The sequence below is a fragment of the Dendrobates tinctorius genome, unplaced genomic scaffold (genome assembly GCF_039654945.1).
Source record: "Dendrobates tinctorius isolate UK_male_01 unplaced genomic scaffold, ASM3965494v1 ptg000080l, whole genome shotgun sequence".
NCBI lineage: Eukaryota > Metazoa > Chordata > Amphibia > Anura > Dendrobatidae > Dendrobates > Dendrobates tinctorius.
In genome coordinates this window covers 406,365-424,947 of record NW_027361748.1, presented here as the reverse complement: position 1 = coordinate 424,947, position 18,583 = coordinate 406,365, and the positions used below count along the sequence as shown (strand labels likewise).

At 47.1% G+C, this 18,583-nt stretch overlaps 1 protein-coding gene and 1 pseudogene across 7 annotated transcripts in view; both read right to left on the bottom strand.

Annotated features, from left to right (window-relative positions):
* Nucleotides 1-2,419: 2,419 nt before the first annotated feature.
* LOC141096855 (actin-like protein 6B) overlaps nucleotides 2,420-18,583 on the bottom strand; it is a 75,287-nt gene continuing 59,123 nt past the window's right edge. For 5 of the 7 annotated variants that reach the window (XM_073583686.1, XM_073583685.1, XM_073583689.1 and 2 more), the window contains 4 exons: nucleotides 18,348-18,462; nucleotides 18,183-18,263; nucleotides 17,851-17,946; nucleotides 2,987-5,177 (listed from right to left, as the gene is read on the bottom strand). In XM_073583686.1, the coding sequence (XP_073439787.1) occupies nucleotides 4,545-5,177; nucleotides 17,851-17,946; nucleotides 18,183-18,263; nucleotides 18,348-18,462 (925 nt within the window). In that variant the 3' untranslated portion in view covers nucleotides 2,987-4,544. The other 2 variants (XM_073583688.1, XM_073583691.1) reach the window with 2 other exon arrangements.
* Nucleotides 13,054-16,649, bottom strand: LOC141096856 (serine/arginine-rich splicing factor 9 pseudogene; annotated as a pseudogene).

Here is an 18,583-nt window from a genome sequence, read left to right as displayed (position 1 = left end):
ATAAAAAATAATATATTCATTGGTAAAATAGCCATGGTTCAGTCACAAACCAGCAATTAGAATATTAACATGAGAGGCTGGTCTAGAAATTGGATCCCCAAGTCACATCTATAAATTAGGCCTACACACAAAGAAAAGGGTTCACAGTGAGGGGCAGCCTAGCTGTTGTGCTCCATTTCATATTCCCCCCTCCCTCGGAGAGAGAGAATCAGGATGCAAAGTTCGATATTTCTGTAAGTTTTATTCCTTTTATTTTATCGCTGTTTTGCATATTTGTAGGTCACTTTTTATTTCCATTTTTATATCCTTTTATTGTAAGCACTGTACTTTTTATATTAAAGCTTAAAACTTTAATAAGTCTGAACCTTGTTGCTGTAAAGAATCCATAGCCTTAGAGTGTGCGCTCCGGGTGATTGGCGCATAGTAGTAGTAGTATCTCCGGGACTCATCGCCCGTGTGTTCGGTGAGTGGTGGCAGCGTGTATGAGCGGGGTGTGTGGTCTGTGTTGGGGTGTGATTTATGCTCCCACTGCAGCATAGGACAGAGGGTGAATGCTGGACTGAGTGAGAGGAGACAGTTTAACCCTTGCAGGCGCAACCCCAAGTCACATGCTGAGAAGCGGGTACGTGACAAATTGGTGGCTGCGGTGGGATAACTAACATAAGCCCCCCTGTGATTGTGATATCCGTGTGCTCGTTTTTGTGACACACAGTATGAGGGGCAAGTGGGGAGATGGGGGGCATGTAAGAAGAAACAGTTTGGGGAGATGGGTGCACTTACAGTATATTGATTGGGGAGATGGGTGCACTTACACAGTATGGGGAGTTGCAGGTGACAGGCAAGAGGGAATGTGTGAGGAGACTGTATGGGGGAGTGTGGTGAGGGGCCACAGTATAGAGACTAGGCCCTATAGGGGGACACAGAGTGAAGCGGAGCCCCAATATACAGTAGAAAGGAGAGGGCAGTGTGGTGGGCATGTACCATAAGAAGGACAGCGTGGGGTCATATTTTGTACAGAGAATATAGTGAGGGGCAATTATTTATTCAGGGGCTCAGCATACGGCAGATATTTTTATTCGGGAGCATTATAATGACACTGCTATCTTTAAGGGCGTCGTGTGGGGATGTGCTGCACAAGACCGGAGAAGATGGAAGTCTGCGGAGACTGCTGTGGGAGAGGAATCATCCTGACGTCTGGACAAAATAAAGATAAAACGAAAGCGACATTGTCTCTGGAGTCGTTCATCTATCACGTACCTGGATGTAAATGTTATTTTGTGATACTGATTCTTATATTTTTTATGTCAGGAGCATTACAGGGGCTGTCCAGGTTTGTGATAAGTCTGCAGACATTCTATGTGACTGCAGACTTCTGGATTCTCACAGTGCTCACTGCACACTGTCAGGATTCTTTTTTTACATACATGCGGTCATGTGCCAACTAGACATGCATAGCCTTAATGAAAATGAATTGAGCGAGGCCGGACAAGTCCAGTTGGAATGTGGCCAGAAGTATTCAAATTGCATACGTTTGCTGACATAATCGTCCACTCTTACTATCGGCAAGGGAGAATCCTAACAGTGTGCAGTGCACGCACTGTAAGAATTCAGAAGCCCACAGTCACTTAGTGTGATTGCAGACTTTCATCTCAAACCTGTTATTTATAAAATAAAGCCTTGTAGCCAATCCTAACACCGTGCAATATCCTCACTGTCAGGATTTAGCTCTGCTCGCGCCATTTCACTCATATGCGATTTTCATGCTTATCGTCATGTGACAACGAGCTTCTCTCAGTTTTCCACTGGACATGGAGAGAATTAGGGAGCGCAGCTAGTCGGCATGTGACTATAAGTTAGGGCAGCACGGTGGCCCAGTGGTTAGCACTGTATGGTGGCTCAGTGGTTAGCACTGTATGGTGGCTCAGTGGTTAGCACTGCAGCCTTGCAGCACTGGGGTCCTGGGTTCAAATCCCACCAAGGACAACATCTGCCAGGAGTTTGTATGTTCTCCCCGTGTTTGTGTGGGTTTCCTCCGGTTTCCTCCCACATTCCAAAGACTTACTGATAGGGAATCTAGATTGTGAGCGCCATTGGGGACAGTGATGTCTATAAAGCGATGTGGAATAAGATAGCGCTATATAAGCAAAGCATAATAAATAAAGTGTGCAAATCGCCTATGTGCTTGGGGAGGGGGGTGCCAGAAAACCTAGATACACCTCTGCAGACCCGTGTTCGGTAGGTCAGGCCCGTGAGCTCTCCGGACATAATCCGGCGTCAGGCTGTTCCTCCTAGAAATGGAAGCATTTACCATCCGTCTTGGTGCGCGTCTACCATTTGTCAGATGTGTAGGCTCGCAGCCGACAACCTTTCGCCCAGGATGCCGGTTGTCAGGCCTGAGGATGATAATACACACGGACACTTTGATTTCTGGTCGTTTTATTATGTTTCCAGGATGAGTCTTATACACGGGGGAGGGATTCACTGTGGGGGGAGTCTCCCTTTATGTTGTCACCTGTTTGTATCTGTTCCTGGGAACCGTAGGTGACAACCCGTGTGGGAGCCAGAATGGTGGACGGACAGGTTGTCGCTCTGCATTCCTGGGAGCAGACAGGACGGATGATTCCAGGGGTCCCGGTGTGGCGGGGGTCATGTCTCTTTGTGACTGGGTTTCTCTCCGGGGGGTCAGGGACACTTCCGCTCCACGCACTGCTTCCCGCCCTCCTCATATTCCTGCTTGGAGATCCACATCTGCTGGAACGTTCCCTAGAAGATGACACAAGGGGATATCTTCTACGCCCTGCACAGCGACTCATTGCAGCAATCTGTTAGCTGTGTGAGCAGAACATGCATTCACTGACAGCAAGCAGAGATCCTCATCCAATATATTACCCACCAGGGAGGCCAGGATGGAGCCCCCGATCCAGGAGCTGAAGCGGCGCTCAATGGAGCTGTTACTGGCGATGAGCTTCAGGCGCATACTCTGTAGGAGGACACAACGAGATGAGGAGAGAAGAGGAGAGGTGATGTGAGTAGAGGAGAGGAGGAGATGCAGAGGAGGCCAGACATTGGGAGAGGAGATGCGGTGAGAGGAAAAATGGGGAGAGGAGATTCTGGGAGAGGGAGCAAGGAGACACAGGGAGAGGAGACGTAGGGAGAGGAGGAGAGGAGACATCAGAAGAAGAGAAGATGAGGGAAGAGAAGACGAGGGAGGAGAAGAGAAGGCGAGGGAAGAGGAGACATGGTTAGAGGAAGAGAGGAGACGTAGGGGAGACCAACATGGGGAGAGGAGATTCTGGGAGAGGGAGCAAGGAGACACAGGGAGATTAGACGTAGGGAGAGTAGGAGAGGAGACATCGGAAGAAGAGAAGAGGAGATGAGGGAAGAGGAGACATCGTGAGAGGAAGAGAGGAGAAGCAGGGGAGACCAACATGGGGAGAGGAGATTCTGGGAGAGGGAGCAAGGAGACACAGGGAGAGGAGATGTAGGGAGAGGAAGAGAGGAGACATTGGAAGAAGAGAAGATGAGGGAAGAGAAGAGAAGGCGAGGGAAGAGGAGACATGGTTAGAGGAAGAGAGGAGACGTAGGAGAGACCAGACATTGGGAGAGGAGACGCGGTGAGAGGAAAAATGGGGAGAGTAGATTCTGGGAGAGGGAGCAAGGAGACACAGGGAGATTAGACGTAGGGAGAGTAGGAGAGGGGACAAGGGGAGAGGAGACATCGGAAGAAGAGAAGAGAAAATGAGGGAAGAGAAGAGAAGGCGAGGGAAGAGGAGACATGGTTAGAGAAAAGACATAAGGAGAAAAGATTCTGGGAGAGGGGCGAAGAGACACGGGGAGAGGAGATGCAGGGATAAGAGAAATGAGGAGATGAGATGATGGGAGTGGGAGAAATGAGACAGAGAGAGAAAAGGAGACATGGGGAGATGAGTGGAGACATGGGGAGAGGAGAGAAGGAGAGGAAACAAGGTGACACGGGGAGAGGAGATGCAACAAGACGTAAGAAAAGGAGACACTTGGAGAGGAGACGAGCTGTAATGAGAGGAGACGCGGGGAGATGAGGAGAGGAGACGCGGGGAGATGAGGAGAGGAGACGCGGGGAGAGGAGGAGAGGAGACGTGGGAACAAGAGGAGATGCGGGCAGAGGAATCGTGGAAAGAGGAGATGTAAAGAGAGGAGACAAGGGGCGAAGAAACATGGGAAGAGAGGGAGACGCAGGGAGAGGAGATGTGTGAAGAGAAAGTGACGTGGGGAGAGGAAGAGACGAGGGAAGAGGAGGAGATGCAGGAAGAAGAGGACGCTGTCCCCTTACACCACAGCCAGGCATCTCCTCTTTTGATCACATACTTAGGCCATGTTAAACAGGCTGAAATAGCCTTTATGGATAGTGGACAACATTGGCTATCACATATACCAATATTCCACTTTGCAGTCGGTACGCTGAGGAAGGTCTGATTGACCGAAACGTTTGTATGTACTGTTTATCTTTTACTACAACACGTGGATTACATTAAATTTCCACCTAAGCTATTTCTTCTGTGCCAAGTTTATTCTACGAGTACACGCAGGAAGAAGAAGAGACATGAAGTGAGAAGATGAGGGGAAAGGAGGAGAGGAGGACACATGGGGAAAGGAGGAGGAGGTGAAGAGATGCGGGAAGAAGAGGAGATGTAAAACAAGGAGGAGACACAGGGAGAAAAGATGCAGAGAGAGGAGAAGATGTGGGAGGATGAGGCAATAAAGAAAGTGGAGGAGATGCGGAGACAGGAGGAGACAGGAGATGTGGGAACAGGAGGATACACAGAGAGAGAAGGAAATGTGGTGAGAGGAGGAGACATGGAGAGAGGAGGAGATGCCGAGAGAGGAAATGTGGGTAGAGGAGGAGATGTAAAAAGTGGTGGAGATGCAGAGAAAGGAGGAGATGCGGACAGAGGAGGAGATGTGGACAGAGGAGGAGATGTGGGGAAAGGAGGAGAAACAGGGAGAGAAGGAGATGAGAGGAGAAGATGAGATGCGGGGAGAGGAGACACGGTAAGAGGAGATGCAGGGAAAGAAGATGTGGGAAGAGTAGGAGATATGATGTAAGACAGTAAATGCGTTGAGAGGAGGAGACATTGGGAGAGGAGACACAGATAGTAGGAGATGAGGAATGGGGAGAGGAGACTCAGAGAGACATGATGCTGGGAGACATAATGCGGTGAGACAAGGTGAGGAGACCCGGAGAGAGGAGACATAGGGAGAGAGGGAGGGACAACACAGGAAAACGAGGCAAGGAGATGTGGTAAGAGGGTACACGAGGAGAGTAGATGTGGAAAGATGAGATGCGGAGAGAGGAGATGGAGGGAGAGAAGTAGAGGAGATTTGGGGAGGGGAGACACAGAGGGATGAGACACCTCATATTTAAAGGGGAGCGCATAACATTTAGAATGAGTGCAGAAAATTGTGATGGTCCGTAGTCTCGAACACTGAGTGACAAAAGTGAATACTGAGAGTTGAGCCCTGGCAGGAGAACGTTCGGTTGACTACTATACTCAGCAGTGGTGTGGCTATAGTGGAGGGGGCTGCCCCCGTTACAGATTTATCCCTCTGGATACAATGTAAGCAGAATTTTCCCCACGCCCTGTGACATGCTGCATGTTGCTGCAGGCTACGGCCTCTCCTGGGCCTTCTGTGTTCTCACCCCCTCGTCAGGGAGAGTTCTAGCTGTTACTAAGAATCTTCATCCCTTCACTGTTTTAGGTTGTGAATAACATTTACTTTCTTCCCAGTCACACTCGGCCACATTGGATGGACACACGCTCATCTCCAATCCACTTCCACTGAGGATCCTTGCATGTGTGAGAGCCGACTGCTCCTCATCCTTCTCCAAAGCTGTGAATTATAAGGAGACCCTGCAGGGGACTGGGAAGACGAGAAAAAATACGGAGTGCAGATACTGATGAGAAGTTACGTCTCCACACCTCAATGTTACACTTACAAGATGTACAGAGAAAACAGGCTCATAGGAGAAAACATCAGCCACACAAAACTGGTTTCGCCTCAACACACTTTCTCAGGGGGTTCTCAGAAACATCCACGCCAGATATTTAAACATTGCTATCAAATATATCCAAGTCAAGGTTCATAAGATAAAAAAGGGGAAAAAATAAAACAAAAAATAGTAAAAACAACCCATGCACTGAATTTATAATTGGTGATTCCGACAATATAAAAAGGGGTTTAGCCTATGAAACTTTTGTTTGTGTGGTAGTGTCACCCGAGTTAGAGGAGTGCTGCCGGTACATCGATGATTCTCATTATTTGGGAAAGTGAAGGAACAAAGTTCAGACAGTTCCTGTGTAGTGGAAAGCAGAGCTGAGTGTAAAATTCTCGGGACAAGACCCCATTACTGGGACGAGTTTACAATATTCGTAGGAGACAAAATATGTCAGAAAACCATTGTTACACCCACTCATTGCAATGTGCTTAAAGGAAGAGAAAGCCGCCATTGTGCAGCTGGGATTTGTAGTGTTCCCAAAATCAGAGGTCCAGAGTCCTATACCAGAAAGCAGAGAGCAGGAAACACAAATATCAGAGGGTTTCACCTGTGGGAGATGGATGCAAAGACTGTAAGACATTAAAGCCGAGGAGATGAGAACATAAGAAATCAGTGAGATCAGAGGATAGATCAGCCGTAGACTGGTTAATAGACAATGGGGCGGTGCTATCAGCAGAGTGAGGTCACCTTGCCGTGGTTGATGGGCACACAAGAAGTGGCCAATTTATGAGCTAAGAACCTTGTTTTTTTTTGTAAGTACATCTCACTTTGAGGTAACATAGTGTAAGGTTTCCGGATGTTCCATGGAGCCTGTTTGCCCTCGTCCAAGATGGAGTCTGGTACTTCGCCCTGTCCGTGAACTTCCTGTCAGTCCTGTTATTTAAGTCCGGGTCAGGAAAGACTCTTTGCCTGAGTATTTTGTTGCTGGAGGCTTCTGAGCTACCTCCTGGCTTGCTTCTGGAGCTCCTCCTGCTGCTCTTTCACTCTGTGCTCTGCCTCATCATTTCCAGCCGCCTTCAGTCCCCTGTGCGGCTTCCTGATCCTGGCTGTGCTTACCTACTGACCAGACTTCTGAAGTATTTGACTACCAAGTATAAGTGCAGGTCGCACTCTTACTGCATTTCATTTCTGGACTTGCTTGCATTAGCGGTCGCCCTCCGCTAGCTTTGCTGCTGAACATTTCCGCTTTGTGCTGTTTGGCACTTCGCTGTAATTTCAGTAATTCCTCTGTTAGTTTATGTTACTTTTGCTTTGTTACAGTTTGTTTGTCTCAACTTTGGTCTCAGATTCGTTTATCTCTCGCAATCAGACTCCATAGTACCTTCATAATTACTACAGGATACTCAGACCATTTCAGGAATCTGCTGGGATAATGACTGAGACAAAGTTGGATCAGTTGTTCTCTGATTAACTCTTTACAAGAGGACATGGAGGCTCTGCAAAACAAGGTTGCTAACTGGGAGGTCCGTTAATCAAATAACTGTACAGGCGCCTATACCTCAGGGGCAGCCACTGCCAACTAGTCCTCCCAAATTACCGCCGTTTAGATTCAATGGAGACAGCTACAAATATTGTGGGTTTATTTTGTATTTTGATTTGCATGTTGCCCACTTTCGTACAGATTGGTCCAAGATCCTATGTATTATCATGTTACTTACCTCACGAGCACTCGCTTCGTCGAATCCACTAATCGAGACCCATTTGAATAATGTAGACGATTTTCTAGCTGCATTGTCTATGATGTTTGATGATCCTAATCGTCGCACTACTGCTGAAACAGCATTGTTACCGTTATGGCGGGGTAAGCGTTCTGTTATTGAATATGCTACAGAATTTAGATGGCTGGCGGTGGATACGGCTTGGGACTCTTGTCCTCAATTACCCATTTTTAGGAGAGGACTTTCTAGTATAATTAAGGATGAGTTAGCCCATGCAGATGCTCCTCAAGAGTTAGAGGCATTCATACAGCATTGTGTGCGCATTGACTTACGTATTACTGAACGTAGACAGGAGAAATTCTCCGCCTCTAATCGTGTCACTAACTCGTCCATTTCACCTAAAGAACCTGCAGGCAAATCCTCATGGGAAATGGAACCAGTTCCCATGCAAGTGCATGCTTTACAGCGGCGTGAGAGTAATGAGCGCAGGGAGCATCGTTTTCGTGAGAGTTTGTGTTTCTACTGTGGTCAGTCAGACCATTTCCTGATTAACTGTCCCAAGCGGCCTCGCAAGGTACTAGCCGCGGTAGGGGAGTCTGAGGATCATCAACTGGGAGACCAAGGAGATCACTTTTCCACCAAGGGACACACCAGAAACAAGTCAGACAAGTTCTCGAGATACTGAATGTACCACTAAGGTATCTATGTTACCTTCTATGTACAATTAATTTTCTGATATTTGTGATAAGAAAATGGCAGATCAGCTTCCTCCTCACAGACCTTATGATTGTGCTCTTGAGCTACTTCCGGGGGCGGCTATTCCATTCAAGAAAGCCTGCCCACTGGCAGCTCCGGAGCTGCAGGCCTTAAAGGCATACATTAATGAGAATCTGGCCAAGGGTTTCATTCGTCCTTCCTCATCACCGTCAGAAGCACCCATCTTTTTTTATAAAAAGGAAGGATGGAACTCTTAGACCCTGTATTGATTATTGGGAACTCAACAAGGTAGCCATTCAGAACCGTCATCCTTTGCCGTTAATTCCTGAACTGCTTGAAAGAGTACGACAAGCTAAGACCTTCTCTAAGATGGATCTCCGAGGAGCTTATTACCTGATTTGGATCCGTTCTGGAGATGAATGGAAGACGGCATTTAGATGTCGTTATGGGCACTTCGAGAACCTTGTGATGCCTTTTGATCTCTGCAATGCTCCAGCAACCTACCAAACACTTGGCTAATGACATTTTTAGAGATCTCTTATATCATTTTGTTGTAATTTATCAGGATGATATTTTGATTTTTTCCGATTCATTGTAGAAACATCAAGAGAATGTTAAGACTGTTTTAAGACGCCTGAAAGACAATCATCTCTACATCAAGCCTGAGAAATGCAAATTCCATCACACAGAGATTCAATTTCTGGGTTATATCATCTCGCCACAGGGATTTAACATGGAGGCAAGTAAGATCCAAGCTATTCTTGATTGGCCCGCACCTAAGTATGTCATGGAGGTACAACGTTTTATCGGGTTCACAAACTTTTATAGATGGTTTATTCGTAATTTCTCTGAGATAGTTCAACCTAATACACAACTAACTAAGAAGGAAAATACTTTCTTGTGGTCTTCACAAGCTCAAGAGGCTTTTGATTGTCTTAAGTCCTGTTTCACTTCTGCACCTGTATTGATTCACCCTAACCCAGCACATCCTTTAATCGTTGAGGTGGACGCTTTGGGATTCTGCTCTTGGGGCCATCCTCTTGCAGAGAACAGGAGAGAAAGGGCTGTTACTTCCATGTTCCTTTTTCTCTCTTCGACGTTCTGCTGCGGAGAAGAATTATGATGTGGGAGATAAAGAGCTTCTAGACATTATCGCTGCATTAAAGGAATGGAGGCACCATCCGCAGGGGGCAGTACAGCAAGTTATTGTGCTTACGGATCATCGCAATCTGGAATTTCTTAGATGTGTTTGATGTCTTTCTCCACATCAGGCTTGTTGGAGTTTATTTTTTAATCAATTTAATTTTGTCATTTTGTACCACCAGGTTCACGTAATGGGAAAGCGGGTGCCTTGTCCCGAATCCATGCCATGGATTCCGTACCTGGGGCCCCGTCCAAGACCATTTTGTCGGATGCCAACTTTGTTTGAGTCATCCAGAATAAGGACTTGTGGAAGACTATTAAGGAGGCCTACAACGCTGACCCATTTATCGCTAACCCGACTGATGTGAACTTGGTTCTCAAGAACGGTGTGTGGGTCAAGGATCGATGTTTATACGTTCCGGAGGTCATAAAGTTGCAGGACCTCAAGTTTGTCCATGACCCCATGTTGGCTGGTCATCGGGGGGTACAGAAGACACAGGAGTTCCTGAGACGTTTCTTTTGGTGGCCTACCTGTCTGATGGACATGAAGATCTATGTTCTCTCTTGTGACGTATGTGCACGCTTTAAGACTCTTCATGTATCACTTACTGGATTGATGCAACCAGTACCTGTTCCTTCTCGCCCTTGGGGGTCTATTTCTATGGACTTTATAGTGGAATTGCCCACCTCTGGGAGAAAGAATTCTTTCCTGGTTATAGTAGATCGCCTTACTAAAGCTGCCCGCTTCATTCCACGTACTGGTCTTCCTTCAGCTAAGGAGATGGTAGATCTGGTCATTCAGAATGTGTTCCGGCTGCATGGAGTTCCGGATTAAATAATCTCTGATCGGGGAGTGCAGTTTACCTCCAGGTTCTGGAAGGGATTTTTTTCTGTGCTTGGTGTTAATGTTTGTCTGTCTTCAGCGTATCATCCTCATACTAATGGGTAGATGGAGCGGACTAATCAGACTCTGGATCAGTGTCTTCTGTGCATTATCAGCCACTCGCAGGATGACTGGTTGGAGTTGCTTCCTCTAGCAGAGTTCTCTTACAATAACTTGCAGAATGCATCCACTAAGGTAACATCCTTCTTTGCCCACTTGGGTTATCATCCTAGTATTTTTCCCAGATCCCCGATTGATGCTCTGGTGCCTGCAATAAATGAGAGGTTGGCGGTGATGAAGCAAAATCTGGAAACTCTGAAGGAATCGCTATCTACTGCACAGGAGAGATACAAAAAATCAGCTGATAGGTTCCGGAGACCGGCACCCATGTTTAAGGTAGGAGACTATGTGTGGTTATCCACTAAGAATTTGAAATTGAATGTTCCGTCACAGAAACTGGGACAACAATTCATCGGCCCATTCAAGATCTCTGGTATCATGAGCTCCATTGCCTGCCGTCTGAAGTTACCAAGGACCATGAAGGTACATCCTGTGTTCTATGTCTCCTTATTACAACCTGTGTCTCCGAATACTTTTCAGGGTCGTACTGCGCCTCCTCCTCAGCCTGTGTTGGTGGACGGACAAGAACAATTTGTGGTGGAGGAGATTCTGGACTCCAGAATCCACAGGAATCAGCTGCAGCACCTCTATAATTGTCAGGGATATTCAGCTGAGGAGAACTATTGGGAGCCTGTGATTGCTATGTTTCATCGGAGATATCCTGGGAAACCTGGTCCTGGATCGTCCTGAGGCCGATTCTAAGGTGGGAGTAATGTAAGGTTTCCGGATGTTCAATGAAGCCTGTTTTGCCCTCATCCAAGATGGAGTCTGGTACTTCGCCCGGTCCTTGAACTTCCTGTCAGTCCGGTTATTTAAGTCCGGGTCAGGAAATAGTCCTTGCCTGAGTATTTTGTTGCTGGAGGCTTCTGAGCTTCCTCCTGGCTTGCTTCTGGAGCTCCTCCTGCTGCTCTTTCACTCTGTGCTCTGCCTCATCATTTCCAGCCGCCTTCAGTCCCCTGTGCAGCTTCCTGATCCTGCCTGTGCTTACCTACTGACCAGACTTCTAAAGAGTGGAGTTACACATCTCTGGGACTGCTGTGGTCCGTAAGACTTTTTGACATCATTATGTTCTGAAGATTAACTCCTGGACCGTGTCTGTGCAGCTGCGGTGCTGGACTGTACACTGGAAAACCTTCTCCTTGTGGTTCACCGTCTTCATATTACTGGACTTCCATGAAAGGTGTCGTCTTCACTGTTTGCTTATTTCTGGACGACCAAGTATAAGTGCAGGTCGCACTCTTACCGCATAGAATTTCTGGACTTGCTTGCATTAGCGGTGGCGCTCCGCTAGCTTTGCTGCTGAACACTTCCGCTTTGTGCTGTTTGGCACTTCGCTGTAATTTCAGTAATTCCTCTGTTAGTTTATGTTACTTTTGCTTTGTTACAGTTTGTTTGTCTCAACTTTGGTCGCAGATTCGTTTATCCCACGCAATCATATTCCATAGTACCATCATATATATTACACATAGTTTAGACTCAATGTTTCCAAGGTTTACATGTCTTTGCTCATACAGAGGCTGCGGTGTATCGTAGCTTGCACCTATTCATTCTTAGCAGCTGCTGCTCCGGTTTTGGACAGAAAATAGATAATAGATTTGTCAAAGATTGCAGCCGGGGATCTCAGATCCACCCACTGATAACTTTGGAGCAAACAGCCCTCTGCTGCCCCCTATCGTCAGGGCAATTACGCGATTGATCGCCGATCAACGGAGGAAGCCGTGGCTGTTTCCACTAGTAGGCCGGTTATCAGGAAACTAATAGTGAGCGTATGGTCTATACACCTCCGAATCCCACACATGGAATATATGTACAGTGGGGAAAATAAGAATTTGATACACTGACGATTTTGCAAAATTTCCCACCTACAAAGAATGGAGAGGTCTGTAATTTTTATCGTAGGTACACTTCACCTGTGAGAGACAAAATCTAATAATAAAACACAGAAAATCACATTGTGGGATTTTTACGTAATTAAAATGCATGCCCAGACCAGTGGCTCCCCGCTTTTGGTGGGCTCCCACAGTGAGGAGGTAATAAAGAAGCTGACAGTCCATTAATGTACGAGGCCAGGTGACTTGATTGTCCCATCTTGGATTCTGTAAACGTCTTTGAGGGTTCAGTGATGGTCAATGAAGCATCTCTGTATTTCTTCAGTTGTGGTGATGATGCCATGGCTTCTGTAATGTAGAGTCTCTGAACACAGGCAGATCCTCCTTACTATAGGTCACAACTTCTCATTCAGCCATTCCACCACAGGCTTGGGGGAAGGTGGTAGGATAGTAGGAGTGGTAGGAGAGACACTTCTGGAGTGTGCATAGATTGTTCAGAGCACCAATGGGTCATCAACATATTAACAAACATTCCAACATTGTACCTTTGTTTCCCAAAGATTGTAGAACAATATTAGGAATGCAGTACAAGGCCAGATACAATTGGTGATCAGCAGCCAGTCCACAAATGGTGGCCATTGTACAATAATTCAGTTACAATAAGGGCAAAGAGTCATTCTCGCATGAACTCCAGCTCATGTCCCTGGGCATACTGAAATAATTTGTCTGAATAATTCAGATTAAATGTGATGTTGCCACATACCTCCCCCATCTTAATTAGCCAGACATGAAAGGCTTCCAATCATCCTTCTCCACTTATTGGGGACAATCCGTCAGCATGTCTTTAAGCAGAGACACGAATGTAAGAAGTTTCACCTTCATGATAATGAAACTTTGTATCATCCAGTTTCCTCAAAGCATATTCCATGTCGTCCTTCCGAATAAACTCCACAATCCCCATATCATCCTTGTGCACATGAGCATAGCCGACATCTCCAGCTTCTCTCATATGATCTTTTAGATCCTGCCAACTTCCCGAGGGAGGAAGCTCTGAGACAAGGACTCTGTATTCAGTTAGCTGAGAAAGTGAGCCGTTCCTACCCTTGGTCTCCTGCTTGACCTGGGAAACTCCACACGTAAACGGCGCGACGAGAACCGAACTCGTATCCATTGCTTCTACTCACGGCGTTCTCCACCTCCCACAGATCCTCGAAGCCGATGAAGGCAAATGGTGTGGCATTACCTTCCCCATGATTCTTCAGCTCAATGGTATGGACCCTCTCATACTGATGAAACAACTCCTCCAGCTCCTTCTCTCGTACATTGACCTGTAAAGTGCCCACAAAAATGCGCCCATTCCTCCAGCGCTGACCCCCAGCCCTGGAGAAGGCCACTTGGCGGCATGGTAAATGGTGTTCTGGTGGTACAATATCTGGGCTGGCTATGGTGATGTACGACCCAGTGTTCTGAGGTACCTGGACCTTGATATCACTGACCTTAACTGGCTGGTGGTGGTTATGGAGGTTGGCTGGTGTAGGGTGGTCAACCTGCCATATAGTGTTAACAGGGTATATCACTTCATCCATTGCTGCTGTATTCCGGGGGTAGTGCACCTCAGACCCTGATGGCTCAACTTGACAGACATTGACTGGATTTGCTGGCAGATGGGCTACCGGCATGGGGCCCCAGGAACAATCTTTGGCAACGTGTCCAAGGTGCCCACAAGTATAACAGCACCATGGGTGAGTCAAATCACTGGTACTGTTGGTAACTATGAGGACAAATGGATGTAGAGCGGAGTCCACAGCTCTAAGAGATAGAGACTTTTTCCAGCACGGGCCACTAGTTGCGTCGTTATGGTTGTGTTTGATTAGATATTTTCTTGCTGTGTTTTATTAGTGATTTGCTTGCTCATCAGTTCGTCCTCAGGAATCAATGTTTACATTCAGTGACAGTAAGCAGAGGAAGAGGAGCAATGTGGGGAAACGTGAGGGTCGGTGGGCGCCCATGTTCGCTAGCTGGAACCGCATGGACCAGTGATCGTCCTGCTTAACACCCGCTCTCCCATTAGCATGAGCATAATGCTACTCAGACAGCGCAGGGTGAGGATAAAACAATGTGGCAATGCTTTATTGAACCACAAAACAGACATATATATTTCGATGTCAACAAACTGGTTCCATAATACAATGCACAATTAGCATATCAGCAAACCTCAATAGTCAAAGATAAGAGCACACTGTGTTACATAAAATATCAGCTTACAAGTCACTATTACAAGCCTACCCAAACAAAAATCTGTTTTCTTAACCCACTAGAAATCAACACTTAAATCCAAAAGCCAACATACAGATAAAAAGTCAATTCTTCTTGGTTTGCAAAACATAGTCGCCTGGGTAATTAAGATATAATCTGGTTTCTTCACAAGCAGGCTAGATCTTATGTAAACCTAAGGCCAGACAGGAGATTGCTAAAGGTAAATGTAATGCAATCATCCTATCAATCCATTGTTCTACCAGCCTAGGCCCATAGTGTGGATGAAGATAGTAGACCCAGGGGAGCTGTCACTACAGGGGGTCTCACAAGCATTCCGGAGGGAGAAAAAGACACAAGGGTTGAATCAGGCAGTTGTTGGAGTGACTTCAATGGGAGAAGATCCAAGCTGGTATGGAGTATGGATGGATGGATGATCTATGGTGTTTGGGAGATTGATTGCTGGCTGGAGGGTATCCATGAGCTACGATTGTGATAGCCATAATCTGGAGGAACATAGGCTGTGACTGCTCACAATACCGGCTGTAGATACCAAAAGCTGTGGGCCAACCAAAAGTTGGGAGACAGTGGGTATCACCTGGTATGGGGCCAGTGGAACTACCGATCTCAGATTGGGAACTTGTGGACTGAGGGAATTGTATTTTGGCCATCTACATGGATTTGTTGCACAACCATGGATGTATGGAACAAAAGTAGTTGCATCGTTAATGTGCCTAAGTGATTTTTATAACCCACAACATCAGATCCTCACAGTAACCCTTTGACCTGGTGGGCTTTCTGCTGGGAAGTAGGAATATCCTGCTTGAGTGACTGGTGGCTGGTCAAATCTTTGGTTGATGGGTCTTCTGGGATCGGTGGGCATATTGGATCTCCAGTAGAGTTGGTTGGCTATACACTCGTCAGCCAACTGTGCTGCTTGCTCTGGGGTGTCGGGCTTCTGGTCAGCTATCCACTCTTGTAGTTCTGGGGCCATTTTCTCCATAAGTTTCTCAAGCAAAATCACATCCCTGGGAGCATCAGTGGAGTGGGCAGCCCGACCATCGAGCCAGCAGTTGCAGTGTCGTCGTAGTTGACTGCCAAATTCTATATAGAAGACCCCCTGGAGTGACAGTGTCTGAAACGTGATGCCATATCTTTCGGGGGTGATGGTAAAAAGGGACAACATGGTGTCCTTAATAGTCCAGACAGTCCTGAGGTCCAAGAGACCAAACAGTATCCTGTGTCCGGCCAATCAAACTAGTCCACAAGTATTTGGCCCTATCAGCCGTCCGCTCCTGGTGCATCATCATCATTAGGGTCTCAAAGCTTTGCAGATGTTCGTCAACCTCTGTGTTGGACTCATTAAACACTGGCACGAATCTATAGCGAAGATGATTTCCTTGGTGGTTGTACATCATGGAGGTAGAGTCCGGCATTGGTGGTAGGGGTACTAGAACTCCCAAAACTGATTCAATAACACAAGCTCTATCCTCACTTGAGGCTCCGGGTCCCAATGCAATAAAAAATTACTGGATTCGGGCTGCTGGTGACTGAATATTGGATAAAAGAATACCACTGGATCCTGGATTTGACAAGAAGCTTAATTCCTCTAGGTCCACTTCAGTGAAGTTTTCATCGTCCTCAAAGACGTTCTGGGCATCCCAACAGAACTATTCCTTGATCAAATCCGACCAAGTGTCGGTGGTCCGGTATTCAACCTGTCGAAGCGGGCACAGCTCCTGTAGTTGTCGTTTCTTGTTGCAGCTATACATGCACTCTGGTCCTCTTCCCAAGGCTGAGTTGGTGGGGATGGACATGGTGGCATTCAAGACCTACTGTGTATGCCTTATCAATGGTCTGCTGGGTCTATCTGAATGCCTCCCTGGTTGTGGAGCCCTGGACGGTGTCTACAAACACCAGTCCCCTGCAGCTCCCCGGTTCCATTGGGCTGAGTAGAATCCTACTTGCTGCCACCAAGTGTGAAGATATGGGGGTCAGTGGGTGCTCTGTCCGATGGCCCGGCTGTCTTTAGAAAGACTGCATGGACCAGGGCTCATACCACTGAACCCTGCTCTCTCTCCCCGTGGGCAGAACACTGCTCAGACAACACAGGGTGAGGGTAAAACAGTGTGGCAATAATTTATTGAGCCACCAACACACAATAGCAAACAGAACAGTCCCAGCAAATACCCCAAGATAGTGCACATTACAGGGTCTCACCCTTCCGCTAACAATTACCCCCACCAGTGGCTCCCCGCTTCTGGTGGGCCCCCACAGTGAGGAGGTAATGACAAGCTTAGGAAGCTGACAGTCCACTGATGTACGAAGCCAGGTGACTTGATTGTCCCATCTTGGATTCTCTAGATGTCTTTGAGGGTTCAGTGATGGTCAGTGAGGCAGCTCTGTATTTCTTCAGTTGGGGGCATGATGCCAGGACGTCTGTAATGTAGAGTCTCTCTGAACACCGGCAGATCCTCCTTATTATAGGTCACAACTTCTCATTCAGCCATTCCACCACAGGTAATAGATAGATAACAGATAAATAATGGATAGATAGATAATAGATAGATGATAAATAGATAATACATACATAATGGCTAGATAGATAATAGTTAATAGATTAATGATAAATATATATTTTTTATTTTATAGTATTTCCTCTTTTTCTTATGAACCTTGCTTGTATAATTGATATCAAGGTTTTATTACCGGGTGTGGATGTTTCTGATTCAAAGCCCTGAGGAAGCTTGGTGAGGTGAAACCTGTGAGGTTATGTGCAGAGGACGTTGTCTGCCTTATCACTGTCCTGTCAGCATAATACAGCGTGGAGAAGAACATTGTAATCTCCGTGTTTCTCGCTCTTCCCTATGTCCAGTGCAGTCTCCTTGTGATCCACAGCTGTATGGAGGCTCCGTGCCTACAGGGTTATGGTGCTGTTCAGACTGGTCAGGGCCACCTTTTTCTACCCTGCTTCCGATCATGTAGCTTCTTGCCTACAGCTGCCGTTAACGTGGACTGATCTGATAGATGGGGTCCACTCACCCCCACCTAAGTGAGGCACCGTGGGATACGTAGTCATCAGGGGTACAGATCAGCGATGACTGCGGCTCTTAGGATGCAGAAAACCTTTATGGAAATCATGTGTGTACAAGGAGTACCAAGACTCAGGGAGACCATCAGAAAGACATCCCCCCGATCATCTGATCACCTTACCGGTGGGGTCTTCTGTGACAGCTCCCGATTCAGCCGGTCATTGAAGCCCTGGAGCAGAGTGTTCCCCCCAGTGACGATGACACTGCCGTACAGACCCTGTGGAACAACATGGGGGCATTACTTGACTTTTCCACACTCCTCAGGGCACCAAAGGCCATCACACAGGTTGTCACCTCCTGCAGGCGCCCAATCTGGGGCAGGTCAGATGATACTGGCGAAAACCAGCTGCAGGCGACATGTCTGATTATCTGTGATGAGGACCCTCCTAGTGGCACGGCCCCTGCCCCATATATAAATACACTCACATTGTATATATGGTGTCCGACACTTACAGGCCTGATGTCTATATCACACATGCCGATACTACTGGTGACCACGTGTCCCACGCCGAGCATCGTATTCCCGGAGAGACCCTGCAGAAAAGAGCAGCCGTGCATGATATGTGCGACATCACACGGGGTCCGTACTACGCTGTGGCCATGGCTATGATCACAGACCTTTACATTGGACGGGTCGAACAGTCCCTCCGGGATGCGCAGTCTCTCGGCTCCGTAGTCCGTGTTGTACCCGTTGGGCATCTCGTAATGGACAGTTGGCATCTGAGCAGCGACTCTTCAGAGAGGAGACGGGAGTCGTAATGAGACTGAATTATGTGTCACTAGGACATACAGTCATGGCCGAAAGTGTCGGCACCCTGGAAATTGCTCCAGAAAATGAAGCATTTCTCCCTGAA